This window comes from Sesamum indicum, linkage group LG6 (assembly GCF_000512975.1).
Source record: "Sesamum indicum cultivar Zhongzhi No. 13 linkage group LG6, S_indicum_v1.0, whole genome shotgun sequence".
Classification (NCBI taxonomy): domain Eukaryota; kingdom Viridiplantae; phylum Streptophyta; class Magnoliopsida; order Lamiales; family Pedaliaceae; genus Sesamum; species Sesamum indicum.
This window is the reverse complement of record NC_026150.1, coordinates 239,797-267,261: the sequence shown is the minus strand read 5'-3', so window position 1 is coordinate 267,261 and position 27,465 is coordinate 239,797. Positions and strand designations below refer to the sequence as shown.

Genomic DNA, 27,465 nt, shown 5'->3' with positions numbered 1-27,465 from the left:
TATCACCCCCCCCCCCCTCTCAGGTTAGAGCTCCCAATGGAAGCCTGATTTTCAAGCATCAGAACTAGTTCCCTTATATCATAAGCCTACTGCACAAAGCTACGAATGGTTCTTTACACGGTCATTACAGCAAATAAATTGAAATGGACTTAGGATCCTACTGTTGGAATAGAAAACAATCTAAGTGAGGAGCTTAGCACCTTTACAAGAGCTCGGAATATACAAACATCCAGCACTGGACTAGCCTTGTGACCTACACAGTTGTACTTCCCAATCAACAAGAGGCAAGAAGTATGACAAGGTTGCAGGATCTCCAGGGTTTCTATACTTATCACAACCTAGAAGCAGCTATGCCTTCAAAATCCCGCCCCACCTTGTTGATGCTTTCTTCAGTTTCCTTCAGTCTAGCCAGCAAAGAAGCAATCTCATCATCCTCCTTTTCCTTGGCTGATTCAGCAAGTGAAAGTTTTTGTTGCAACTTCCCTATATGCTCGTTGATCTCCCGTATCTCTTCATCAATCCTACTTTTCTCACGATTATGCTCTAAAATTTGGTTATTAAGTTTATCCACCTCATCTACAAGCCTTTCCTGTTTATCTTTCACGGAGAGCAACTCAGCTACACGTTCCCGTACAGCCCTAACATCAAACCCCTGTCTTTCCAAGTCAGCAAGTGTCTCCAGAATGTCATCTGTGATGCTTTTAGGATCATTGACCTGCAATCTGGAGGTTTTTTCCACCACACTGGAAAAGGTTACCATGTAACCTATAGCCAGGCCTTCCCGCGAACTTTCTCTAAAATTTTCTAAAGGCTGGAAATGTGGCCTTTGTGGTATCCTTTGGAAAACTTCCATGGACTCTATTGTTTTCCAAAGAACCGTGTTTTTCACAAAAGGCAAGCTTTGCTGCTCGCATGGAACTATTGAGCCTTCATCAACAGACACAGAAGCTCCCTTTCCATTTTCAGGCTGCTTCCCACCGTCCTCTTCTAACACAATGTTATCTCTTTGCTTCTCGCCATTTCCTATGCATTCCTCCATAGTGCTCACAGGAGACGGTCCTGTACAAAATTCAGTATCAATAGGAAGATTGTAAAATCTGGGAAGAATAATACTACATTTATAAGCTTACTTGAGCCATCAATAAAAGATGAAGAGTGCATCCCCTCAATCCACTTTGAAAGTGGTTCATCATCAAGCTCATTGCTGGGTGCATCACAGATAACTTTGTTTACTTCCACAGTGCAGTTAACTTCCATCATTTTCCTTCCAGATGAGTCTAACGAATCTATACAATATGAGAAAAAACAGCATCACCAACCACTAATAGCTCATTTAAAGAAAGAAGAAGGCATTAAGAAGTCGCAGCTGCTGTCTTTGTCTAAACCTTGAGAATCACTTGCTACACAAATAAACAAATCCCATAATATAACACTTATCTGAATTGATCAAACATCAGAGTGTAACTTCAATAATATATAAATAGCTCACCTTGAACTTGGAGTGCAATCTTTTCACCTCTAACCCGTCTTCTTCCTCTCTTAAATGAACTATTCTCTTGCACTGTGATGGAGTCTTTTACAACTTTTTCGTTATGCATTTTAGCAAAAGTTCTTTTCATAACACTTCCTTCTTTACTTTTGGGACCCGACCGACCATTAGTTAGTTTGTCATTGTTGAAAACCGTCTTCTCCTGATTACGTAGTGTGACCTCCATCACTTCCACTTCAAGAACTCTATGTGGTTCATCATCTTTTCTGTAGACATCATCTGAACCAACAACTCCATTTTCTACAATAAAAAGCTCTTATCTATATTCAACATTTAGAGAGAAAGGAAACATAGAAGATAAGGGAGAAAATGAAGAATAAGAGCACCAGCAAAAAGGAAGTTGTTATACCTGCCACTGAAGTTCGAATGCTTTCGATCTGCAGTTTTCGTGGCCTTCCCCTCTTTCTCCTCTCACTGAATTCAACAACTTCTAATTGCCTGCTATCCTACAAACGGTGAGCCATGGCGCAAGGATCCCATCGAGCCATAGCGCACGGCGCGGAGAGAGCGGGTCACTGAATTTAGAATCATAAACAAATTGTTTGTTCTTTCCAAGTGAGAAAACCCAAAATCTCATAGTTTGTGTCAGCTGAATGGCAACATATACATTAATTCCATTAAAAATTCAAACCAAGAGGCATCATCGGCACACACATAATCTAGATTAAGAGGCTTTCATAGCATCTCCAGTTGCGGTAAAAATGGAGAGTATGAGGATGTACATGAAGAAGTACATAAACATCCACTTCTTTGATTGATGATGATAATGAAGGGAAAATAAAGTGCAATGCATAAAAAAAACCTCTAAAACCCATTTTTCTTTCCATCCAAGGTGCAGCAGAAAAGAAAAACAGAAATGGGTCAAAAGACATACCCTGAATTCAATTTTTAATTTTATGAACAAAGAGATGCCAAAATGGAGAATCTAGACAGCATAAAAGAAATTATATTTCTTATAAAATCATGGTGTCATCAAGGGGAAGTGCTAGAGAACTATTTTCCAAATAGCTACCAAACAGTAGTATACTTCCGCATGTACTGTCCACTTCTCCTTCATTGATCATAAAAGAATATCCTTGGAGAAACTACCTTGGTAACTTTGGTAATTCAACTTAAGAACCTCTTAGAACTTCGCCACTTCATTCGTCATCCATTATCCTTATATTTACATCACTCTTTCTCCAATTTCATTTTCTCTTTTTTTATTGCACTCTCTTTGGCATAATCAAGCATTAAATAAAACAAATAAAAAAAAAAGTAGAAACAAAAGCATCAATCTTGTAATCATAGTCACCTTCATTTTCAGAATTGTGGAATCATTAAGTTGCTGCATCTGGCCATTCCCAGGATTCATAATCAACTTGCTGCTGGAACGAGACCCTCTCTTACCCTTTCTTCCAAATTCAGAGCTACCCATTTCTGTACATGGCAAACCTATGATGACAGGACGCTCGCCTTCTTCTTTTACTTGCTCATTTTGAACAGGGGTTGTGTTTCCCAAAGCATCTGGCTCCTTCCCTGCAAATTAACTCCCAGTGTTGCTAATTGTTTAAAAATAAAAAATACAGTGGCATATTTTGAGAAATGGTTAAAAAATATTGTATACCTTCAATATTGAGTTCCAGACTTTCAAGTTGCAATTTTGGCTCATAGTCATAGCTGGATGTGAGGTTAACTACCTCTCCAAATTTTTCTGTTGCATCTATGTTTCTTTGCTTTCTCCGCTGCATGAGTTAATAACAGCAGATCCAGACAATAGAAATCAACGGTTCGAATACCAATGCAATAGAGAAAGGCTCAAATCATCAAACAGCAGGCCTACAGAGACAATGGTTCTACCAAACTGAGATGGTTAAAGGTAAAATCAGAAAGAAACGAAATGCAAATTTGGCATAATACACTCATTTTTTTTTTTTTGGTGGTTACTAAGGAAGGAAACTACTCAAGATCATCCAAAAAGAAAGCCCACAACCTTCTATGATGGATCCTCCCAAAAGGCAGCCTGGATAATGCACACTCATGGTTGCTGCAAATCATGTCTTGTTTCTATCTTTGCTTATTAAGTTAGACTTTAAATGTCTGATTGCCTTCTTATGGAACTACTCACATATCACTCACAGCCAACAAACACAATCTGCAACACTCTCTTTGAGTTCCGAAGCGGGCAAGAATAAACCCCATCCTGTGATTAGGAGGATTGAACTTAAAATGGAGGCACCAACTTAAGTGTCGAGAAGGTTTACCCTTTCATCAAGGGACAAGTATGACATCTGTCAAGTTTGAATAGTAAAATAATTCAAATGTATTATAGCAAATATATAACAGTAATTGTGACTTACAAGTCTCCTCCCCCAGGAAGGTTGATCCGAGGAACAATCCCCAGTAGCAGTTTGTCTTGCAGAGCTAGCTTTATAATTTATAGAGACTGGGCTTACAGAAACACACATCTCTTCAGTTGATCTATCATGGGTAACTTGTTGACTTGATCCAAGTACATTTCCTTCCTCGAGCTTTTTCAGAGGCTGAGAAAGAGCACCCCACGAATCAGATAAATTCTGTCTTCTTTTTATCACAGATGCAGTCATGTGTGACATTTTCTTATCATCAGAAGTTAGTTGCTCAAGCTGACCCTTCCTCAATGTCGATGAGGAGGGACTTTTTCTATCACAAGAGTCCTTCCTATCACCTGAATAGTTCACTGGACAGTGGCCACAGTGGCACTGGAATTTACAAGGGTGCGTGTCCATGCATTCCATCATCTGAAGATGGGAAACTCACATCCTGAGACAACTGAAAGGACTCATGGTATTTAACTACTAGCTAACAACTAAATGTGCACAAAGCACATCACTACCACTATCAAACCACAGAAAATCCAGTGACAGCAAAATCCCTCAACTCCATATAACCCATACTCTAATAGAATACGTTCAGACTACTCATGCATAAAAGAAAAGAACACATACACTATGCTGGAGTACAATATTTCTTATATATAATCAATTGAATGCTAAAGAAACACTGTATTTCTATGTAGAGTAAGCTTGATCATTCATACCAAAACATGACATAAGAATGCCGCTATATATCATATAAGAAAGCTTTAAACAAATAAATTGAATAGGCTAAAATGTTTCCATTGAGATTAAGAAGGAATAGAAGACACATAAGCCAAATCACTCACTCTCCCCCCAGTTTTTATTTTTTTACATACTTTTTCCTGTGATGAGGGTAGAGGGTGTGCTGTTTATGATCGGCTAACACAATATTTATTTTGCAAATAGACTATAACATTCAGTAATCAGAAACACAACTTGTCTTATTCCACATGCACAACAGAGATAAGCAGGGGAAATCCTGCTTCCATGATCTCGCAAGAGAATTTGTCACTATGGCATATAGAACAACTTAAATCGATTTTCAAGCTACATGCAATGAGAGATGGAAAACGAGAGAAATATTAGGGGGCAAAAAAAGAGTGGTTTTAAGCAACGAAGCAGGAAAAACCTGGGAAGAAGTGAACCATTTGCCGTCCTTCCATTCCATATGAGGTCTTAATTCTGACTGATAGAATTCCTTATCCCTTTTCATTTGCTTAAAGAATACAACATACCTACTATTCTCAAGCTCTTTTGTAATAACCCCACTCCACCAGCCAAAATTAAAGAATGCATCAACTTTTTCCAATAAATCAAAATTCTTCTCCTTGAGAAGCGGAGGGCAAGGTCTGAGATGGGGGGAGTCAATTGTTACTTTAAGTGCCTCAACCTTGTTATCAGTATCTTCACTACAGTACTCCACCACAAAAGCTCCTTTTCCCAAGTCTTCCTGAATCGTGGCTGGAAACCAAGCATCTCGACGATCTTCTCTGTCAAATGATACTTCTACTGTTCTCCCCACGTCAAACATTGATCCTGCTATATTCTTCAAAAAATTCAAGATGAACATGGGAATCAAACAAAAATTTAACAGTAAGATTATTGCATATACATCTGAAATTCAAAAACTACCCTTTTCAGGGTTTCTCTAAATTAACGCATTTAGTGGATAAATGGAAACAGATTCAATACATGAAAACTATCCTTGAACCCATTAAGATATAATTAATGTTATGCTACATGCTAACATAGCACATATATACATACAAATGAGTACGAGTGCGCATAAATTGAACATTCCTAAAAGATTAAGCAGGATACAAACCTACATAAACATAATAAGAAACACAATCACCCTAGACTCACACCCACCCACTATTTGTAAACCATGACTCCGCACCACAATTTAAAAAAAAAGAAGTACCATTTCTCAAACAATCAAGAGAGTAGAAATAGAATGTATCCATGAAGTAACAAGTCAAGAAACAAAACAATAAAAAATACTAAAAGCACTGGTACATAGAATGTAATATAAAGCTTCAGAACATAAAGTGGCAGGATCTCTAAGAAATTTCAGTTATCGAGCAAAATCCTCTGGAGAAACCGAATCACAAGCTGCAAGCATGACTTGGAGCAAGCAAACAACATAGTTAGAGAAACTAAATGAATTCATCCCCACAGAAAGACAAGCTCAAAAGGGAAGCAAAACAATGCATGCAAGAAGAATTGACAAAAAAAAAAAAAAAGGAACTGCAACAGTAGAAAGCAATAAAATAAGAAAACCCTAGAAATATGAAGTTAAAACAAACATCTCCAAGATGTTTGCCTCGTACCGGCAGATGGAAAGAATAAAATGAACAAATCAGTGATATAAAAAACTCAAACAAACTTTGGTGTACCTGCTTCCCGGGCCGGACCCAGCTCCCATTAACCCAATCCCAGTGAACCCTAAGTTCGGCGAGCCCAAATTCGAGCTCGTCGGGTGGGTATTGAAACGTTACGACGAACCTTTGACCACCTTCCACTACTCGGGATACGACACCTGTCCACCAACCATCCTTGTAAAAGGCGTCAACGACGTCGTCTGGTTCGAAACCCTTGACAATCTCTTGCAATGGCGGCGGGGGCCTCACGAAAGAGATGTCGACGTATTCTCTCAGGCGATCGGACCCATCTTCATCAGCCAACAAATCGATGTACTCGACGTAGAGTTTCTCGGATTTCTTTTTACTGCCTTTCTTTGGGGGTGGAAGAACGGTGGCAGAGAAAAAGACCCCTTTGAAGTCTTCCTCGTCAGTCCGGACTTCAACTAAAGAACCTTGGGGGAAGTGATGATGGTGGTGGTGGCGGCTGCTGCGACGGCGGTTGTGTGGGTGGTGAGGAGAGGAAGTTTGGGGAGAGCGGGGTTTGAGGGGTTGTAGATGCTTTGCAGCACCGCCCATGTTTTGAGTAAGGGGCTTAATGCACCCGCCCACCCGCCAAAAGCCCAACCCTAGAAACTCTACTTTCAAACCCCAAAGCAACGGTACCGCTTCTTCCAATTCCCAAACCCACTATTATTATTATTATTATCATTCTCCTTGTTTTCCATAGTTAGTTTAAAAATATAATATTTTTTTATGACTGAGGAGTTAGTAGTATTTTATGTTTCTACTAAGATTTTGTGATTTTTCAGAAATATATAACTACTTATTTAAGGAAATTAATTTTTATTTAGTTGTTTCTATAAACCATTTTAAATAAATAAATATAATTTGTCATATTTTATGGTGCTACTTTATAAGATCATATATTGTGTGAATATACGAACAATGTGCTAATGAGTTTACAATTGACCACGCCTCAAACTAATCACTGCTACATGCAAAGTTGCAAACGCAATAAGTATATGAAAAAGAATTATGGTATAAGATGAAAAAGAAACAATTGTAATAGTATGAGGAGATGAAAAAGAAAGAATTTATAATTGAGTACGGCTCAGTCTAATAATTGTCGCATGCGGACCCAACAAGCACATGAAAAAAAGAAACAATTGTAGTAATATGAGAAGATGAGAAAGAAAGAAGCTCGTACCGTACTGATAAAAGAAATATACAGTGAGTTGATAAATAAAAAATAAATATTGGTTTATAAAAAATATGAAACTTTATAAGAAAAGTGAGATGGGAGAAAAACATGGAGTAATAGATTGAACGAACCAAAGATATAATTACGAGATTATTAAAATAATTATTTTATCCTTTTTTTTTTAATGGAATGTATGAATTAAATAGTTTTATAATTATAATAGTATAAATGAATGAATTGAATTAGTATAATTCTCCCCCTCAATCAGTTCAAAAGTTTAACATGTAATATACATATCCATCATAGTTAGTAGGATGTAAGTGCCAAAAAAAGGGTTAAATCTGTCCAAAACTATTAAAGGTAAAAAGAAAACGTGATATATATATTATTATAATATCATCTTCAATTGATATTGTTTTCAATTTTCAATAACATGTCCACATATTAATTTCATTCAATCACACTCATTTTCTAAAATTAACCACATCTACATTTGCATGTCGGCCCCTCAACTCTTTTAAATTCGCAGAAGCAGAAGAGTATTAAATTCCCACGAGAACCACGATTGGAGGAGCTAAGGGCGAAAGGACTATGGCGTCCATGGCAGCAACAAGAAGCTTCGCCTTCTGCCTCTCCTCCAGATGCCCCAACACCAAATCTGCCCAATCCCAATCATTTGTACACCTCAATTTCAGGCTGATGAAACAAAATCATCGGAAACTCAACCTTGTAAAAGCCTCAGCGCCTGGATTGTACTCTGCCGACCAGTTCGACCTCACCTCAGAGAACGTAGACAAGGTGCTAGATAACGTCCGTCCTTACCTCATAGCTGACGGTGGAAACGTCGATGTTGTATCGGTTGAAGACGGAGTCGTGTCGCTCAAGCTCCAAGGTAAGCCCCATTCTTTCTTATACTTGTTCGTTCTTCACCTGTTCAGTCGTTTCTGGTTATCCAAGCTGCTGCTGGATTTGTGAAGTGGCATATATTACATCTTATTGTTATGGAATAATTAAGTATTTTCTGGTTGTAAGGAAGATTTCCGTAGGTTTTCTGATGTATAGAGTAAATTGAATGGTTAAACTACTTGGATTTGGGAACTCCTCTGTCGAAGAGCCTTCTGTACGCAGATCTCGAGATATTAGTAATTACATAACATCTAGAGTCCGGACATAAAAACGCCAGTGGGCTTGTGCCTGGATTAAAACCTGGAATGATATTCTCATTAGGCTCTCGTCCACTCGTAGATTCTTATTTCCCTTATCACCTTTACCTTTTGCGTTCTGATATATCTTGTAAACTTGTACTAGTTTGTGAGTCTATATTTGTGTTGCTCTACGGGAACCTTTAGTTCTTACAATGTTGAGATGGTGCTCATAACTGGCCAAAAGATCCTATTTGGTATACAATGATATATAGTTTACTTTGTCGTTGATGCATGTCAACATGGAAGAAAGAAAAATCGTGGCCTCGTGGATTGTTGCCTTGTTATTCAATCATTTGGGTACCCAGTTTTACGAATTTGGAGGTTTTTGGCATGGTGTAGGTAATATGGAAAATCCCCAACGGTTTTAGTAACACAAAGGAATTATAGGTTAGATAACTTAAAATGAAAAGGTATTCGGTTGTTTGGAATGGTTCCTATTTATAGATGAATTCTTTGACAAGTGGGTAACGGGCTGATAGGCCATTTGCAAGAAAAGATCTCCCATGCTCGTATAAAATGTGATTTTATGTGACAACATGCTATGCTCAGTCTGGACAAGCCTGCCAGACTTTGAACTTTCCCAGAGCTCTCTGCCTTAGAGTTCGAACAATAGAGCTTACAAATGTTGGTCACACTTCGCATTGTTGATGTGGTTATTTGGTTTTTTATAAATGTTAATTCTTAGTGTATTATTAGTAACTTAATTATAAAGTAATACTTCTTCCATCATCATGGAAGAAGCATAGTTCTCTATGTTTATCTGGAACTCGAGTCTTAGTGCTGAATAAAAATACATCCATTTGACAAGTATGATCCGAGGGTTTATTTATGCTTTACCAACAAATAGGAGCGTGTGGAAACTGTCCAAGCTCATCAACAACCATGACAATGGGAATTGAAAGAGTTCTCAAGGAAAAATTTGGAGATGCCATCAAGGATATACGTCAAGTATATGATGCGCAAATACTTGAGACTACTGTTGAGGTGAGTTTACAGTAGAAAAAGTTATGTTATTTATCAGACAAGCATATATCAGATAGCATAAACTTGTATGCATTGGTTCATCTACCTGCAGGCAGTGAACAGCCATCTAGACATCCTAAGACCAGCCATTAAAAACTATGGTGGGAGTGTAGAAGTGTTATCTCTTGTGGATGGGGACTGCCTCGTAAAGTATGTTGGACCTGATTCTATTGGATCAGGAATCAAAGCAGCCATCAAGGAGAGATTTCCAGACATCGCCAATATTGAGTTCACCAACTAGCTGCTTTTGGATGGTTAATTTAGCATATGGAACTTTATTTAGCTAAGATGGAGGTTCTCTACATGAAATGAAGTGATGGTGTTAGGTTAGGCGTGCAAATTTCATGTACATACAATGTATTTACGCCGTGAAAGTTCGCTGGTATCCCTTTGCTGCCATTGCTTGCTGAATGTATAGTTGCGATGCTGGTCATTCCCTAAAATATGATGTATACACGCACAAATAATCGGTGAGGTGGGTTTGTATTCCATCCCTCCGCTTTTGTTTATTTAGATGTCAGGGTACAAGTTTACTGCTTTAATGTACAATCCAAGTGATTCCATGGACCTATCCACAGTCTTCTTTGCTGCAGTTGTTGCCAAATTAATCTAGAAAGAAGAGATGCAGCATACATTCATCCGTTACTATTTTGGTTTTTAACCAAGGTCTGGAGGAGATTAATCCCTCTACCTGCGAGGACATATTTCATATGTTAATTCATGAAACACTATATCCTTTCCAATTGTTGCATAACCGTATGGATAAGACAGCACTAAAATTTCTAATCAGAGATCCTAGAAATTGAATTTAACAACATAACATACAATGGTGGATTTGTATTTTTTACAACATAAGAGCTAAGGACTACAGAGGAATAAAGGCCTTTACATAAGATAAATACGTGAGCATTCTCTAACACAATCATCTACTCCCAAATTTCTGTCAATCCTTCTTAGCCTTGCAGTTCTGCTTCTTGATATAGATATTATGCAACTCCTCCATAACCAAGAAAGCCAGCTTTAGAAGCTCAAACACAGTCCTCCACTAGAGCTCATTAAATGTGCAACTTGCAGTGCACAAGTTCAGCTGGCTGACAAAGCCATAACAGAATCCATTTAAAATCTCTAGCTACTTGTGTATGGATAAAAACAAGGAGAAGAAATATCTATTACATTTAATCTGAAGCCTTATACTTCCGTGGCCTTTTAGACTGAGCAGGTGATGATGGAGCCGGGCCCTTCAGAACCAACATGAAAATTGCAGTATCACTTTTTAGCCAGCTTAATGACGATAAGCAAAGAAAGAATAATAAATGAAAATTGAAGTGTACCTTGCGCTTCTGTTCCCTTTTGCCAAATCTTTCCCCTGAAATACAAAGCATAACAGGCAGGGCTCAAATAAGGAAAGTGAAAATAACGCGCCAAAGTTTAAGGTCAAATCTATATCGTCAATAGGGTTATTATTACCTCCAATGCTTAATGAATCAGGGGTAAAAGTCCGATCAAGATCCGCAGCTCGCAGTGACTGCTGCTGAACACAACAACATTTTGTGCATCAATGAACCCAAGACTATAGAGGAAGAAAATAAATTTAGTTGGCATTACCTACCTTGGGAGGTGTACCAGGAGTTTCAGTATATGAACCCTCACGAAATGATGAACCCTCTGCCTCCTTGTATTGCAGCTGTCATAAAAAGATTGAAGGTTAAGAAACAACCAAAAAACATGCCACAAACTTCTTGCCAAGACGATGAAGCAAAGGTTTGTAACTTCAGCCACTTCACTGCAGAATATCAAAGTAAAGAACATACTTGAGCAAAATACACCCTTAGCTCTGCAACATCACTTAATTATATGCATGGTTGACATACCTGCTTCTGAAGATTCAAAAGTGTCAGTATCTCTTTTCTTAATTCAAGATGCTCAGCACACACAGCTTTTGTGGGAACCTTTGGTTTTAAATTCACCTGCAAAACAACCCTACTAATTCAAAATCAGTCTCTATGCCCAAATTTGGGATCAACGACCTTCTAAAATTCAAATTCACTATGTCAAAATAATCATACGAAAAACTCAAAGGAAGAAAAACTTTTAAAAAACAAGTTATAGGACTCTAATTCTCCACAATACTGTGCTTCTGTTTCCGCAAAAAGTTCCAGGCCTCCTAGTCTCCTATGATTTTAGAAAAATAATTCCTTTCCAGAATTAGATAACTATGATGATGGGAGATAGAATCCTTTCACTGAAGTCTAGAGGAGAAATAAAGAAACAAAAGGAGAGCAGGTTTTATCCATAAGACGTCTTTCATCTGAGAAATAATAAGGTCCATTTTTTTATTATTTCAATAAAATCATCTTCATTTAGCTCTTTGATTTTTGCAAAATAGTTTTTCCTATCAACGTTTCATTATTTCAAGAGCTCTACATGTAAATCCTTCTTATTCTTACACCAACCTTTTTACATCTCAGTTTTTCTTTTATGATCTTTTATTGTTCTAATTTAATTGTCGCATCTTTAAAATACGCATAGCATTTCACATAAATTTTAAAATATCATGGGATTTACAGGCTTTAAGCTTCCCAACCCCAAGATGTGGAGTGCCATACTTAACCTTTGCCTTTTCCAATACTAATTAAAAGTAACATCTTCATCCTTCCAAATCTGGTATGGAGAATGATGAGATTATAAAAGAACAAAACAATATGAGATGCAATTTTACTGGCTAACACCTACCAATATTATTGAATGCGAAATAGTGTACTGAAAGTCGATATCAAATTATAGTCTTAAGGAGCAGAAAACACACCCCAAGATCTTGTAAAGTCTGCTCAACTCGTTTGATAGTCCGAAGTCCCGCTGATGAACTTGCAGCTTGCACCATTTGCTCAAGTGCATATGAGCGCAAGTAAACTCGTAGCTGCATAAATTTCTTGGTTAACAATACTAACAGAAAAAGTTTCTCCTAAAGCATGGCATTCAAAAACAAAAACGAGACTGCGCAAGGTGCGTGGACATATACAAATGAATTCTTCATGCGAAACCAAGATATAGATACACCACCGAACCCCCAGAAACAAGAAAAGAGGGGAAAAACCTGTCTTCTTAAAGCAATGAGCTTCCTTATGCACTTTTTTAAACTTAGAACTCAGATCCAGCAGAACAACATACCTTCTCATAAACATTACTTATCAACTAAATACAATTCGACTGGTATAGGTGCAACAAGTAGGAGCCAGAAAGGGAGCAGGAAGCGATGAGCAAAATCTAAGTAAAATCATATAGTTCCATAGAAACAATCCAATAATAACATATACCAGCTTAAAACAGAAAGAACATAGAAGGGAGAAAAGAAGAGTTTGCTATCATATATCTTATTTCAGGCATACCATGCGAAGAGAAGCAATAACTGAAGCAGTTTCTGACACTGGAGCTGTGATAGAAGAACTGGGAATCTGAGAATTTGTAGAAGGATTGACAGTATCAGCAGTAGCCTTATCAGCACCTAGTGATCCAATATCTGATAAGACTGGCAACTCCGACTCTTCAGAAGCCTAACAAACAAGGAAGAAATCACTTGATAAGACTCCAAAAATGACGCCAAAGCCCAGCAAGCAGACTTTGTCAATTAAGTCTATTAGATGAAATGATAATCTTGCAGAATAATTAGCACAAAGCATTTAATTTCACTTGATTTTATGCCTGTATTCCACAGGAAACTCAGGGGTTCCGGGGATTAAGGCAGACCTTACTAGCCTTCCGTGCCTCAGATATTTTCTTTGCTTGAGCAAGAACCTGAAAGTGGTAAAAGTTGAGAGTAAACCTAAAAAATACTAGTAAAAGATGAAACAAATATCATCCTGCCTATCACATATTAATGCTACCAGCAGATACAGTTACGCTGTTCAGACCTCAACATCCTTGCGCTCTTGCTGCTTTGTATGAGAGAGCAGCAGGTTCAATGCACGCTTCCTCTCTGTTTCTTGAGAAGCATTATAGGTCTCCTACACCATTGGAGGAAATTTAAACATAAGGAGACTGCCACAAAGTGGCATAGTTCAGCCCAAAAAAGCAATATGAGACAAACTATGACTACTGGAACATCCAACTAAAAAAATTAGAAAAGACCATTCTCAAAGCAAAGAGCCACATATGCACACCCAAGATATTGGTGTAGAGGATAAGCAACTTTATCAAACCTTCACAAGTGGATGCGTGGCGACATCGCCAGGAGATAGAGCCCTAGCAATCAAGATAGCTCGAGACACTGATCAAATCAACAAATGACATAAAAATCAGTTCTTAAGGATTGCAGACTTCAAATTGCTCAAGTTACTTGGTTATGTCTCCTTAAATGCACGCTTAAAGTGGTCCAATTTCTAATCAATAAGATAAAATACAGTGAGTACCACTATAATAACGATCCTTAAGCTCCTCCACAGTTTTTGATGACGGGAAACGGTCAGCTACCACAATGAAGCGGAGATCAAACCGTTCACACAAATCAAATAATTGATCTGTCTCTTCCTTGGTCCATGCCTAACGTGAGAATAGAGAGGTATGAACCCTTAGAAGTGTAATGGTATAGGAAAAAAAACTGACATAAGCGGGAAACTGAGTTTGATTGTAACTTTAACTTCTCTACAATAGCTCAAAATTGAACCACATTAACCTATGGTAGTTTAAAGTTAGTAACAAAAGTACTGAACACTCAAATTATATCTCTTTGGCAGTGGGGTTTAAGACTGAATACTTCTACGGGTCAGGTCAGTCTGGCAATTGTTGGTATAGGTTGAATGCATATCTGACACACATGAAGTCAATTTGTTTCTACAAATCGGTTTAGTCTTGCAAGATATGGTTAACACATGAAATCCAACTAAAATACTTTAATTACAGTTATAGATAATAGGTGAACATGAGATTGAGCAAAAAGTACAACCCCGACAGAAACCTATGCCCTCAAAAACTGGTTTTAACACCAACCAAATACCTAACATTTAATCAAAGTTGTACTAGTGTACACAGTTCACCCAATTCAGTCGCAAAAAGTAACCATTAGAGAGAAACCCATGGTCACTGTAGAAAGGCCACCACATCTATAAAGTTAGAGCTCATCATTCGCATAGATACTTGATCAAAAAATTGAACCAAAATAATTCTTGAAACATTTGATATTAAGCATGCACACACAAAAACAAAAATTACGTATGACAAGAGAACACAAATACTGCAAAACCAACCGCGGATACATACAGGATCAGTCAAATACTTCTCGTACTCCTCATCTGTGTACTTGAGCACATCAACAGACTGCATTGCATACATATTAGCAATTCATGCGTCATTAAATATAAAATTGAAGACCAATACTCAACAATATAAATATGATCCTCATATATTCGGAGGAAAGGTTTTGCATACTTTGTTGTACTTTGCAAATGAATAGTCACCGGTTGGTGGAATGCCATTTACAACTCGGACCTACAAACATAAGAGCTCAAGCACTTATCAGTCTTGCATGCACCGATATTAAAAGTGATTGCCTAAATCCGAAGGAACATACCCAATGGTAAAGCTGCAGGCTATCTTTCCTTGCAGAATTTGTAAAAGGAAGCCATTGCCAAGTGATCTGCGGAGGCAACTTTTTATCTCAAAAACTATATTTACAAGAAGCTTCAACAAATATGCAAGACGCATACATCGACTAGATATAAGCAACATGTAAACCTTCTCATTGTCGGATTGCGCTTTCCGTTTTAACTGATTCACATCAACCGCCGGCATCAGAGGCGCCAATCCACCTGTAAGGGCGTACACCTAGAGCATCCCGCGAAACTATTCAAATGCCATCAAATACTTCAACAAATTAGAGGAATAACTTAAAAAAACATAGTTTGAACCTCGCGCGAAATTCCATCAGGTTTCCTCTGAGATTCTTTGGGAGGCTTCGACTTCTTCTCCTGTATGGGCAATGCATTCTTAGGCAATCCTAATATATCCTTGGCATCCATCAGAGAATCCAAAGTTTTTCGCCTCAAAACAATAATATTTTTAGAAATCAAGTTTCCTCCATAAAAGCAAAGCAAGCGACGAAAGTTGAAACTCGCGACACAGTAGAAACCAAAAATGGAGAAGGGGGTGATATTTGAGATCGAATTCTTGGAAGTTGGAAGAAATTAGGGTTTAGAAGAGGAATTAGGGTTTTCGGAGGAAGAAGAGTAAGACGTGTTTGTGGAGAAGGAATGAGAGGGGAAGGTTAACAGGGAGATGAAAATGCTGTAATGGCCTCGAGTCCAAAAGTGAAGGCCCAATATTTGGTATTATTGGGGCAAGATAGAATTGGGTCTCAAGGCCTACTTCCTTCATACTGCTAATGAATAAAACTGTCTTGTTTGTTATTTTAACCATTAATTGATAAGCCGTAAATTCAAATAGAGGTGGGATTTGGAGTCGTATAATTTAAAAAGAGAAAGTATTGTGTTTATATAAATAATAAATATTGTAATGAATCAATGATTGGACATTCATTGTCCAAAACCCGCAAGCTTAAAGAGGAGTGAAGGCGCATGTTAATTGGGGTTGTGTCAATCAATGATCAAGTAGTCATATGTCACTCAGGAATAGATAAAGCTAAAAGCATGTACGTACATAATTAAGTGGTTAAATGATTAGATTAGAGAGGAGGGCTGAGGCTAATGCTCCACATGGCACACGATTAGAGTGTAATTAGGTAATGCATGTATGCATTATTATAATTCTATTTTATGGCCATCCAATTAATGTAGCTAGTCACATGAATGTGGGGATTCTTGTTCTACAACGGCCGGCCGGCAGCCAGCCACTAGTTATCAAATTATAATCACTGCACACTTTCCTTTGGATATACAGTAAAACCTCTATAAATTAATAACCTTGGGACCATGAAATTTTATTAATTTAGAGAGATATTAATTTATCGATAAATTAATATTTTATTAATTAAAAGAGAGACTTTTTAAATTCAACAAATTTAATATATATGTATTGAAAATAAATGAATTCATATATGTTTCATTGATTATATTCATGCATCAACCAATTCTTTGTAACTAATTAAATATATTCATGTATAATATCAATTCATTGTATACAATGAACTATTATATTCATGGACAAGTATCAATTCATTGAAATTGCTTAAAATTATACTTGTTTACATTAATTCGTTGCACTTAAATAACTATTATAGCCAATTAAATATATTAATGCATGATGAATGAAACATATGCTATATAAATCTCAATATGAAAATAAAATAATTCATAATACTCAACCATGTCTTCTCATCTAAAAGGCATGGCAAAATCATCCATGATCAAATGCGTAAAGCATTATAGACTTCATATTTAATATTTACAATTGTAATATTTATGAATTATTAATTTAGAGTTTTAATGGGACCTAATATTTATAAAGGAATTTTCTAAAAAATTATTATCTTATTATCTTATCGAATTTGATGATTTTTTACAAAGGCCCAAGTCGGGACCGGAAAATTTTATTATTTTAGAGAGTTTATTAATTTATAGAATATTAATTTATAGAGGTTTTACTGTATTCTTCTCTTTTATTCCTATGTTGATGATCAAGTTGGATAACTGCGCAATAACTGTGCACACACATTCTTTCTCTCTCTCTCTCTCCAATAATAATAATTAATTAAGCAACAATAAATAGAGAGATAGTAAGATCTAAAATAGGAGGAAAAAAAAAAAGGGATTAGTATTATTGTATATAGGCGAACAATCATTTCCCATGAATCTTATAATCTTTATTCTAAACCATTTTTTTTATAAGATAAGGTTTATGTCATAGAGAGATAGTAAGGTGAATATATGCAAGTTTTGGTGACATAATGAAACTCCACCACTAAGGAGTCAGTACCCATTCTTAAATAAATATTATATATATATATATATATATATATATATAATTAGCCGGCCAAGAATGTATGAAGCATTATAATACATGCAAATGTTGGGAAACCCATAGAAAAGGTCGTTGGCTTCCCATAATAAAATTCATTACAACCGGGAAAAGTCGTGACACAGTTCCGACCACGTACGTTTTGGGATAGGTGAGAATAATTGAGGTAACTAAAAGCGTATGAACAATCTTATATATTTTTTTGAATGAATGTAGAGTTTTAAAGAGTAGTCGTGGGAATGTCAGAAAAGGTCAGCCGTTTTGGTGTCTGAAAATGCCGTGAAATAAGGGGGGGCAGGTCAGGGGGTTTCTCACATGTTGCAGCTTTTGTTTGCGGCTTGCATGTGGTGTGGTGGGCTTTGTGATTTATGATTGGCTTTTGGGTAAAGGAAATAATTAAATATAAATAAAGGTTTAAATTCCCAAAATGTGGGCAAGTGAAAGTCAAAGGTTAAACATAGAGTAGAATTGATTAATTGGTGCAAGTGTGAGCCCAGCAGCAACAGGAGGAGACGCGTTTTCCAATTGAATTTTGGTGACAAGAAAGTGGTAAAAAGTAGAATCCAAGGGGAGGGGACAGACGGCCGCTACAGTGTATTTTAACATCCGAGTCGGTGTGGGTGTTGCATTCACACACTCCTTGGTCAGACCTTTTCCCGTCCAACAGACATCGTCATCTCTGATTCGATTTCTTGGAATAAACATCAAAAAGGTATATATATTTTCTTGTCCCAAGATGGTTTAGTCGAGAGAGAGAGAGAGCGGTCACCAAACAGCTTTGAGTTAGCAGGCACTGGGTGTGTTTGATTGGATTAGTAAAACCCAAACGCCACATTGGCCTTATCAACATAATAACAAATTTAAGAAATTAATAGTTATAATAACATACTTTGAAGCTCTAATTGTTAGGGAAACAAAATTGTGGCCATATATACAACCAAATTAAATTACAAGTACTGTATTAGTGTTTTGATTTGAGTCAAATTAGCTGCTCATCCATCCAGAAGATTTTGCACGCGGGGAATCCATGTAATTGATATACACACAAGAGAGAGAGAGAGAGAGAAATACTTTCACTTTGAATATAAAAATCAAAGAACAAAGTTACTTGTGTGGACCAGTCAATTTACAACTATTAATTTCTCCACAAATTAATTAATTTATATATATATATATACGTATTCTGTCGGAACTCAATGGATTTTATTGTTGCTGCAGCATCATTAATTTCATTTCTCATCACCCCATATATATATATATATATATATACCAATTAATTATCTTCCTTGATTAAATTAATTATAGTTGTGTGTTTTTGTTTATCTTAATTCAAGAAACAAAAAAGAATCAGTAGCTAGTCACAAGTAGTGTTTTATATTTAATTATGAATAAAAAGATTTTATTTTATAAATGTTGTTATGAAGGCGGTGGGGGTCACCTCCCTACCTCTCTCTATTTAAACCCTCAAACTCAACCCAATACTTACCATTAACTTCAACACTTTTGCTGCTCTTATTCTTTTCATCATCACAATTAACAGAATGGTTGTCGCTTCTCCAGCTCCTCTGCGAACCAAAAAAGCTCGCCCCGCTGGGATTCCTGTCATAGATCTCAGTCTCGAGAGGTCAAAGCTCTGTGAATTGCTGGTTAAAGCATGCCAAGAATTCGGGGTTTTCCAGGTGGAGAATCATGGAGTTTCAAGAGAAATTATCTCCAGAGTTGAAAGGCAAGGGCAGGAGTTTTTCTCAAAGCCTGCATGCCAGAAGCAACGGGCCGGGCCTGCCGCTCCCTTTGGCTATGGCAGCAAGAACATCGGGTTTAATGGAGATAAAGGAGAGCTGGAGTATATTATCCTGGAAGCTAATCCTCATTCCATTTCTGAGAGATCCAAATCTATCTCCCCCCATCCTGCAAACTTCAGGTAATTCTTTCTTTCATTCTTCACCTTCATATTAAATAAACTTGTAGTGTTTCTATATATTTAATGAATTATGCAACTGATCTTGATCATTAATCCTGGACTTGCATGTACTAAATTCTTCTTTGGTTAGTCTGCATGCATTTTCTATTACAAATTAATTAATGTTTACTTTATATTTCAATTCAAATACGCTCAAACTTGGATAAAAATATGAGTACATGCATATATATATATATATATATATATATATATTCCTGTATGTCACCAACCATGGAGAGTAGTGTTCAAGTCTTAATTTGACCTTTGGAACCAGTTGAATTTCAGAGCTTCCGTTGAAAAATCTACCAATTGAAATTTAAAAAAGTCGTTTTCTTGATTCATTCTTGATATATAGTTAATGCACTCATGCAACTATAATTAATTAATTAATAACAAGACCCATAGCAGTTTACGGCCCATTTCCGTTTCTTAATTAATTTATATTAATTATTCGTATCCATTAAATTAATTATTAGCGTGACCATAGGAATTGAGGCGTGTTATGCCATTTCCCTTGGAAAAGGCAGCAGTACTAATTAAATCTACCTACGTAGTACTCCACATTATAAAACGTATATATATATTAGAGGATACTTGAACGAACATAAATATATACATACTTGAGTATTAGCTAGGTATGATTAATATTTGCTACTCCATTGATTTATGCTGTTGCCCCTTTAGGCACATGGTGAAAAGGGCAGATTAAGCTCATGATATCTATCTATCTATATGATCCATTGGCTGTAATTAATGATAATGTCATGTTTAGTTGGTGTAGTTGGGGTCATAATTGAGGTTATTATGTGCAATTATAGCTGAATTATGGCATCAGCTCAACCCGGAAGTAAAGAGAGGGGTGGCTTTCTTTTCACATTTTCTGGCAAGGAAAACAGACAGATGAGTTTGAATTGGCAATCGGAATATTTGAATTGGTGTGTAGAAACAAAGATAAAGGATGAGAGCGGCTAGCTAGGCTATATATGTCGTGTAGTTTATGTGTCATGACTTGGGCTGGGGGTGCTGTGGGTAGCTAGCCAAAAAGTATCTGATGAGAGTAGTGGCCATTTGTCAACCCATCACTCATAATGGGACGGGATTCTAACTAAAAATGACAAAAGTCAATAGATGAATTGATGAGCTTCCCACTGCTAATGATGGAAACTAATACCTGGAAGCCAAATATGGGAAGACATAAAAAATTCTGCTGTCTTGTTTAAGGCAAACATGTACTATCTAGGTAATATTCAAAAGGGCTATGATTTTATATATTCTCATTATGACATGCTTTAACGCATTTGTGTTAATTATTTGCAGCTGTGCCGTGAATGATTATATAGACGCCGTCAGAAACCTGGCATGTGATATTCTTGAGATGTTGGCTCAAGGGCTATGGGTCCAAGATAAATCCATTTTTAGCAACCTCATCCGAGATCCAAATAGCGACTCATGCTTCAGGATTAATCACTATCCTTCACTACTCAATGTTGCTCATCATGACGATGATTGGATTAACCCCACCCCTTCATCCCAATTGTTTGATCATAATCATCCCAAAACTCGAATTGGTTTTGGAGAACATTCAGACCCTCAGATTCTCACAATCTTGCGATCCAACAATGTTGGTGGCCTTCAGATCTTGTCCCCAGATGGACTATGGGTTCCTATTCAGCCCGACTCAGATAAATTTTGTGTATTTGTAGGTGATGCCTTTCAGGTTAGTCTTTATAAGTTATTAATTATGTGACATTCCCTTTAATTTATGATATACAATATGTTATAGATATAACACTAATTGAATCATGGTTTTTGTAATTCATTTTATGAACTGCAGGCTATGAGTAATGGAAGATTTATGAGCGTGAGACATAGGGCGGTAGCAAACTCGGTGAAAGCAAGAATGTCAATGATGTATTTTGCAGCTCCAGCCCCAAATGCAAGCATATCTCCCATACCACAAATGGTGTCGTGTGAAAATCCAAGTCTCTACCGGCCTTTCACCTGGGCAGAGTACAAGGCCACCGCATATTCCTTAAGATTGGCTGATAATCGTCTCGATCTCTTTAGAAACTAGTTCACCATCCATCCGGAGTAATTAACTAGTTTGATGTATGTTTAATTAATGTTTGGCCATTAATTAATTGGCATGGATTAGGAGTAGGGCCCAGCTAGGTAGGTTGTACGTACGTAGTTGCACATGTAAATGTTGCATACATGTTAATTTAAAGAAAAGAAAAGTCAAGAATGTGCATGTACTGCTCATAATAGATATGCATAGGTTAGTTGAAGGGCAAAGTTTTGATGTGAGTGCTGCCCTCGTCTTCTTCAATTGGCATGCAGATAAATGATCAATCTAAAATTCTTTGGCAACTGTCAAATTACTCTACTTTGATTAAACCTAATTCGCCAATGTTTAGCAGAAGAGACACACATACATATATATATATGTATATTATGCGTTGCAGTACTTTCCTCATGAGTCACAATCATAATAAATTAAGTAATCGACCTAATTATACTCTCTCTCGAGAACTAACAAAGGACTAATGGGCCATATAAAACTTGCCCAATTATTAATTGTGTGATATATATATATATATATATATATAGGGTGGTTAATTATGTCCCTAAGCACATCAACATGACAGCTATTGCTTGCTATTGTCTAATCAATTTGACGGTTCAACTACGATCATCAACATATTATATATATAAATATTTATATCTTCAGCCGTTGCATTAAGAAACAGGAGCTATTATATATACTAATTGGTATCATGTCTACATCACTTGCTTTAATACTGATTTGAGCACAAAATGATCGCTGGATTAGGTTCAATTTGAGATCTTTAGACCTTGATTTTGCAAGCTTTAAATTGAGGATATGCAAAATAAATTGTTAGCATTTAAATGCTCAAATTAGTACTTGATTGGGAAAACTAATTAAAAGCACTGATAAAACAACAAACCAATGTGTATTCCAATTTCTCTTGTGTATTGATGTAATTAAAAGTTATTCTTTATATATTAGGATTTTTGTATTAATAGGCGACCTCCTCCAACCCTAGGGAGAAGGCCCAACCTTCACGGACTCCAGGTAGCTACCTGTCACCCTGCCTAATAGATGGCGTTATCCTCACGAATAGGGGTGGTTCCCTGCCCGTCGATGGCTCGAGGTTGCTTGTACTTCTTGGACCTCTTCCCCATTATGTGGATGGCACCAAGACGGGGGTGTGGAGGCTCGTAAGCTTCGACCTGGTCACCACTGGCCCTTCATTAACTCAAGCTCTCTAGATGTGCAGCAAACTCCGAGGGCCTATAGGTTTCTTGGGTCCTTTACCTGACTCCAGGCTTTTGACTGGTCTGTAGATTTTTAGGGGCATCAAATAGATAGTATATTAATTATTAATTTGGGTGAGTACGTACTTGTCAGTTCTCATTGTAGCTTAATTAAGTGAAGGTGGGTGTGAGTGGCCTTCAACGTCGAAGACGTGACAATTTAACAGTATTAATTAATAAAGTACCTCTCTGTATATGATGACAGTGCTTTAATCATGTGGTGGAGAACCCACAAAATCTTTGGCATGTGAGTTTGCTCCTGATGATTATTGGAGAAATTTATCATACAAAATAATTGAATTATTTGTCTCTCCAGAGCCAATAAATCAAGCAAATTGATATATGGGATTTGACTGTGACATATACACATTAATTGTTTCTTTTTATGCTTAAAGCTTTGTTAGTGACATTTTGTATTTTTGTGTTAGTGACATTTTGAATAAATGTGCCACTTCTTATCATTGTAGGACCAAAAACTGCATTTTTTTCCTAAAAAAAATGACAGATAAAATTGAAAAGTTTAAGATTAAGTAGATCACATGCAAGACATGAGATAGTTTCCGACCAGTTTAGCTTTTCTCCTAAATGTGTTATTTAATTAAATAACTAGGGTTGTTTAATATGAGAATAAGTGAGTTGGTAAGCAACTCCATTTTCCATGGGAGAAATAATTAATAGTAATGATGAAAAATATGGAATAATTGAAGCATTTGGAGATGCTTACTTGTTTTGGGAATTTGACGAAGCGTTTGGTGCATTAGGATTCTAATCTAATTATAGATAAAAACATGATTGCATGATCATCTCATCACATGAGTGCAGATGATGATGGATGCAGATGCCCACAACCACAAGTAGTGTTTGTTTTAGATACATTTGTGAATCTAAGACGACAGATGTAAAAACACATGCACTAATTAATTATCCTTGTTGGGTTTTAATAATTAATTGGGGGTGTAAGTGGAGTAAAACGTCCGAGCTGTTGCCCCAATTACTTCATACTAAATAATATCATTCATTTAGACACAACATAGTGTATAAGGTAATTTATTTAAATAAATGATTAATTAAAAGGGATAGAGTGAAGGGTCCATAAGCCAAGTGTCACCGTCGATATAATAGGTGCCAATAAAAGGCAGGGCCTCCTGGTCGGTGAGTGCTCTCGCCCACGGCACTCGCCCCGTCAGGTTAGATCCGGGGCCGCTGCATTTGTATTCTCCATAGTACACTTTCCTGTGTATAAATGGAAAAAATAGAGATTGAGTTACAAACAAATAACAAAGATATATAAGTAGGTAGTAGGTAGTGCGTGCAAAAGTACTGACTGGTGGCGTGATTGTTTGCCCCAATCACTCCATCCTTGGGGGAGAACAATCTTGTCCATGAAACTGTAAGAAAAGATGACCCGGGAATAATCGCCCCATGCTCGTCCAAGGTAAATGGAGCCGCCACCGCTCCCCGTTAAGCTACAGTTTTTGAATGAAAATCCACTTGATATTGATGAATTTGAGCGCTTTTGAGCTGTGACTGACGCCACTTTCTTGCTCACCGAATTCAAATAGCACTTCTGCATATTCATTACTAATTTATTATACATAACTAGTGTTTTTAGTATCAGTTAAAAATGAATTAATTACCTCGTAAAGTGATGTTCCGTATCCAAATATGAAATCAACGGAGCCCTGTATGAAGCAATTACTAAAATAGTGAAGCCCCTTGTGATCGTATAGCGTGTCTTGACTCCCGTAGAAACTGCAGTTATAAAACGCGGCCTTCGTCCCCGATATCCGCAGCGCCACCGCTTGTTCCCCCACCCTCCCCACCACGTGTGGGGCCGTGTTCTGCACTTTCACCAAACCCACCATTTTCTCTTACTCCTCTATTTACTCTACATTTATTAGCCCATCTTTCAAAACAACCTCTCTTTTTTTTCATTCCCATAATCTCCACTTGGGCTTAAAAACAAATACTATTTTTATTATTTTAGCATAATTACACCGTCCTCTATTGAGATTTGATATAATTACATATAAATTTTCTATTTTTGAAAAATTATATTTACTGTTTAATTTTTATTTTCATCTAATAGACAGATCCATTGATTAGTTAAAATTCACAAAATTTGCTGATATATAATTGACTTATTACTACTTATTATAGGTCAAGTAATAAATTTTTCTTGACCAAACTACCTTTATAACGGTGAAAATTTACTTTCTCATATGCATTAGTGCGTGAAAATGTATAATGGTAGTTTGATCAGAAAGAATTTATTTTGATATGCAATAAATCAATAATAAATCAATTTGAGGGTAAATTTGGATTTTTATTCAAGTTTTTTTTTTTACTTATATTTAGCAAATATTATAAATTTTGACTGATAAATGAATTTATTTATTAGATGAGAACAAAAATTAGGAGTACTAAATATAATTTTCTAAAGCACAAAAATTACAGTAAAACTTAGAGATGAAGGGTGTGATTATCCCAATTACATTTAGTTGGAAGACTAAAATATTGCAAAAGAAGATTATTGGAGCTCGAGTATGTATAGTTGAAATGAATTTTGTACCTAATTGAATTAATAAATGGTGGTGCAGAGTTCCTGAGCTAACCCGTGACTCATCATGTCCTTCCATCTCAATAATCTATCTATGATTTATATATAATATGATGGATCATGAATCATATTATATATAAAATTTAATGAACATTTTTTTATATTATGCAAAGTAGATGAAGAATGTGTAATGGAATTCCTCAAATCACATGCAAACAGACCAGCTACGTATATTATAATACTCTAGTGGCAAAATTAATTAGATATCCTTTTCTTTTTAAATTAAAAAAAAAAAAGACTTATGAATATATATATATATAGAGAGAGAGAGAGAGAGAGAGATATAGATATATATACCTCAAAATTGACGTTAATGGCTATAAAATAATCTGCATCAACGGCGACAGTAGCAGTTTGAAATGTCCTGAGCGGTGTCCCATCTCTTCCACTTACCGTAGAAGCGGTGTCGTTTCCTGTGATGGTTGGAGGATGGCTCCCGTTTCCTACAAATGTTATAAACCGCATTGTTCTTGGGATGTTCACCTTTTCCCTACGTTATTAATTTATAATTACATATACATAAACATGCAAATATAAGATGCATGTGATGATTGATTAATTAATGTTATATTACAACAAATTAGGTATATAGGTAGGTACGTACCTATAAACACCTGAATTTATACGTATCAAGACCCTGCGGTTATTGTATAAAGGGATGGTGTTGATTGCTTGTGTAATGGTGTTGAAATCAGCTGTGCCGTCTTGGCTAACACTTATTTCCATTCTGTTTATCTCAGCCATCCGCAGGCGGGTGGTGATTGATGATTGGGTGTTGAAATTCTTGTAACTTTGGAGGTGCGAGGATAGGGATAGGGAAGCGGGAGTTGAGAGGAGGAATAAGAGAATGATGGGTTGGAATAATGGATGCGTGAACATGATATGGGGGTGTGTGTGGAAGGGTAACAAGAGTGGACAATTCATACTAAATAACAATGCTGGACAGGAGATCTAGGTCCCAATTACCATTACCATTTTGAAGGCCATATATGATATGAGCGAGGTCCATGAAATCAAACTTCAAAGGATATATGATGATGATGATGATAGGGAGTGGATGTTAGCTGTATTCCATCTGATTTAAGAGGTATACGTCCACCACGACATGCTCTAGTGGTGGGTACAAACTACAAACATTTAGAAGACGAGCAGTAGGATTTTTGTACATGTCAATACTGTCAACTTCCAAATTCCCTTTCATTAATATATATATCTATATATCGTCATATTGGAGAAAGGGCGACGTCACTCCATACAAATTCACGATCAAAGGAGCACCACCATCATCATTAATGCCTACCCATTTCCATTCTTGGATATAGCCACTGATTATATCTTCCGTTTCCTAATTATTTTCCCTTAAAACTTAATAATTATGAGAAGATGCCAAAAGTAATATATCTTGTTTCAGCTGCAAGGCATGTGACTGAAAGCAGGCCAATTGCAATGAGTAGTGTGGAGGGATACATTAATGTCCCGATGGGCCTCTCTGGATGGACCTCTAAGCCCTCCAACTCAACACTAATTATGCATTTGAGGATGGGTTGAGTGCGAATCAAGTCTCTCCCTCAACTCCATTAACAAGTTGTAAATGTATGTTGGGCTTGGGAGAGAACACCGCAAACATAGCAACTATTTAGATTCCACACTCACCTCCTCTGCTTCTTTTTCTTCAATTACATTTACACCCTCCTCCGACAACTTGTGCAAATAAATCACTCACATATTATTTGTAAATTAGGAGACGTGAAATATAGGTGATTTCTTTGTAATATCTCATGACAAATTATTATTATTATCTCTTTTCCTTTCAAATCGTATAATATCAATATGTCACCAAACTAATTTATTTTAGATTG

General features: G+C 36.6%; 5 protein-coding genes across 11 annotated transcripts; 2 read left to right on the top strand and 3 right to left on the bottom strand.

Moving 5' to 3' along the window:
- On the bottom strand, nt 46-6,962 carry LOC105163019 (DUF724 domain-containing protein 6). 3 transcript variants are annotated; one of them, XM_011081218.2, is made up of 9 exons: nt 6,327-6,962; nt 5,057-5,473; nt 3,889-4,308; nt 3,156-3,273; nt 2,844-3,067; nt 1,899-1,995; nt 1,490-1,789; nt 1,131-1,286; nt 46-1,059 (listed from the first exon to the last, which is right to left on the bottom strand). In XM_011081218.2, the coding sequence occupies exons 1-9, from the start codon at nt 6,867-6,869 to the stop codon at nt 332-334; spliced, it is 3,003 nt and encodes a 1,000-aa protein (XP_011079520.1). In that variant the 5' UTR covers nt 6,870-6,962; the 3' UTR covers nt 46-331. The 3 variants fall into 3 exon arrangements, with proteins under 3 accessions (XP_011079520.1, XP_011079521.1, XP_011079522.1); XM_011081219.2 differs by having other exon boundaries at nt 3,889-4,071; XM_011081220.2 differs by having other exon boundaries at nt 5,057-5,466; nt 6,327-6,465.
- Nucleotides 8,024-10,314, top strand: LOC105163018 (nifU-like protein 1, chloroplastic). The gene is made up of 3 exons (XM_011081217.2): nt 8,024-8,386; nt 9,547-9,683; nt 9,775-10,314. The coding sequence occupies exons 1-3, from the start codon at nt 8,086-8,088 to the stop codon at nt 9,961-9,963; spliced, it is 627 nt and encodes a 208-aa protein (XP_011079519.1). The 5' UTR covers nt 8,024-8,085; the 3' UTR covers nt 9,964-10,314.
- On the bottom strand, nt 10,434-16,000 carry LOC105163017 (SWR1-complex protein 4). Of its 5 annotated transcripts, none has more exons than XM_020694675.1 (17): nt 15,623-15,998; nt 15,450-15,539; nt 15,286-15,351; nt 15,144-15,203; nt 14,976-15,032; nt 14,129-14,258; nt 13,919-13,986; nt 13,631-13,723; nt 13,467-13,514; nt 13,109-13,273; nt 12,529-12,639; nt 11,594-11,689; nt 11,332-11,406; nt 11,190-11,253; nt 11,054-11,088; nt 10,896-10,960; nt 10,434-10,809 (listed from the first exon to the last, which is right to left on the bottom strand). In XM_020694675.1, exons 1-16 carry the CDS (start codon nt 15,731-15,733, stop codon nt 10,898-10,900), a joined length of 1,332 nt encoding a protein of 443 aa, XP_020550334.1. In that variant the 5' UTR covers nt 15,734-15,998; the 3' UTR covers nt 10,434-10,809; nt 10,896-10,897. The 5 variants fall into 5 exon arrangements, with proteins under 5 accessions (XP_020550334.1, XP_011079518.1, XP_020550335.1 ...); XM_011081216.2 differs by having other exon boundaries at nt 10,434-10,813; nt 15,623-15,997; XM_020694676.1 differs by having other exon boundaries at nt 10,434-10,813; nt 11,190-11,250; nt 15,623-15,997.
- LOC105163016 (gibberellin 2-beta-dioxygenase 2-like) lies at nt 19,146-22,042 on the top strand. The gene is made up of 3 exons (XM_011081214.2): nt 19,146-19,608; nt 20,965-21,364; nt 21,482-22,042. The coding sequence occupies exons 1-3, from the start codon at nt 19,229-19,231 to the stop codon at nt 21,719-21,721; spliced, it is 1,020 nt and encodes a 339-aa protein (XP_011079516.1). The 5' UTR covers nt 19,146-19,228; the 3' UTR covers nt 21,722-22,042.
- On the bottom strand, nt 24,023-26,626 carry LOC105163015 (probable pectinesterase 53). Its single transcript, XM_011081213.2, has 5 exons — nt 26,211-26,626; nt 25,904-26,096; nt 24,624-24,827; nt 24,312-24,553; nt 24,023-24,219 (listed from the first exon to the last, which is right to left on the bottom strand). Exons 1-5 carry the CDS (start codon nt 26,528-26,530, stop codon nt 24,054-24,056), a joined length of 1,125 nt encoding a protein of 374 aa, XP_011079515.1. The 5' UTR covers nt 26,531-26,626; the 3' UTR covers nt 24,023-24,053.

Bases quoted from the DNA above. Each gene is read 5' to 3' on its own strand.
- LOC105163019 (XM_011081218.2), bottom strand. From the start codon at position 6,869: ATGGGCGGTGCTGCAAAGCATCTACAACCCCTCAAACCCCGCTCTCCC. The intron at 3,068-3,155 runs GTATACAATATT...GTTAATTTGCAG, and splicing joins TCTGGAACTCAATATTGAAG to GGAAGGAGCCAGATGCTTTG. The intron at 1,790-1,898 runs GTATAACAACTT...TTTTTATTGTAG, and splicing joins CATTCGAACTTCAGTGGCAG to AAAATGGAGTTGTTGGTTCA.
- LOC105163018 (XM_011081217.2), top strand. From the start codon at position 8,086: ATGGCGTCCATGGCAGCAACAAGAAGCTTCGCCTTCTGCCTCTCCTCC. The intron at 8,387-9,546 runs GTAAGCCCCATT...ACCAACAAATAG, and splicing joins CGTGTCGCTCAAGCTCCAAG to GAGCGTGTGGAAACTGTCCA. The intron at 9,684-9,774 runs GTGAGTTTACAG...ATCTACCTGCAG, and splicing joins TACTTGAGACTACTGTTGAG to GCAGTGAACAGCCATCTAGA.
- LOC105163017 (XM_020694674.1), bottom strand. From the start codon at position 15,733: ATGGATGCCAAGGATATATTAGGATTGCCTAAGAATGCATTGCCCATA. The intron at 15,540-15,622 runs GTTCAAACTATG...GGGATGCTCTAG, and splicing joins CTGATGGAATTTCGCGCGAG to GTGTACGCCCTTACAGGTGG. The intron at 10,961-11,053 runs GTACACTTCAAT...TTGGTTCTGAAG, and splicing joins AAAGGGAACAGAAGCGCAAG to GGCCCGGCTCCATCATCACC.
- LOC105163016 (XM_011081214.2), top strand. From the start codon at position 19,229: ATGGTTGTCGCTTCTCCAGCTCCTCTGCGAACCAAAAAAGCTCGCCCC. The intron at 19,609-20,964 runs GTAATTCTTTCT...AATTATTTGCAG, and splicing joins CCCCATCCTGCAAACTTCAG to CTGTGCCGTGAATGATTATA. The intron at 21,365-21,481 runs GTTAGTCTTTAT...TATGAACTGCAG, and splicing joins TTGTAGGTGATGCCTTTCAG to GCTATGAGTAATGGAAGATT.
- LOC105163015 (XM_011081213.2), bottom strand. From the start codon at position 26,530: ATGAATTGTCCACTCTTGTTACCCTTCCACACACACCCCCATATCATG. The intron at 26,097-26,210 runs GTACGTACCTAC...TTAATAACGTAG, and splicing joins ATAAATTCAGGTGTTTATAG to GGAAAAGGTGAACATCCCAA. The intron at 24,554-24,623 runs GTAATTAATTCA...ATGAATATGCAG, and splicing joins ACGGAACATCACTTTACGAG to AAGTGCTATTTGAATTCGGT.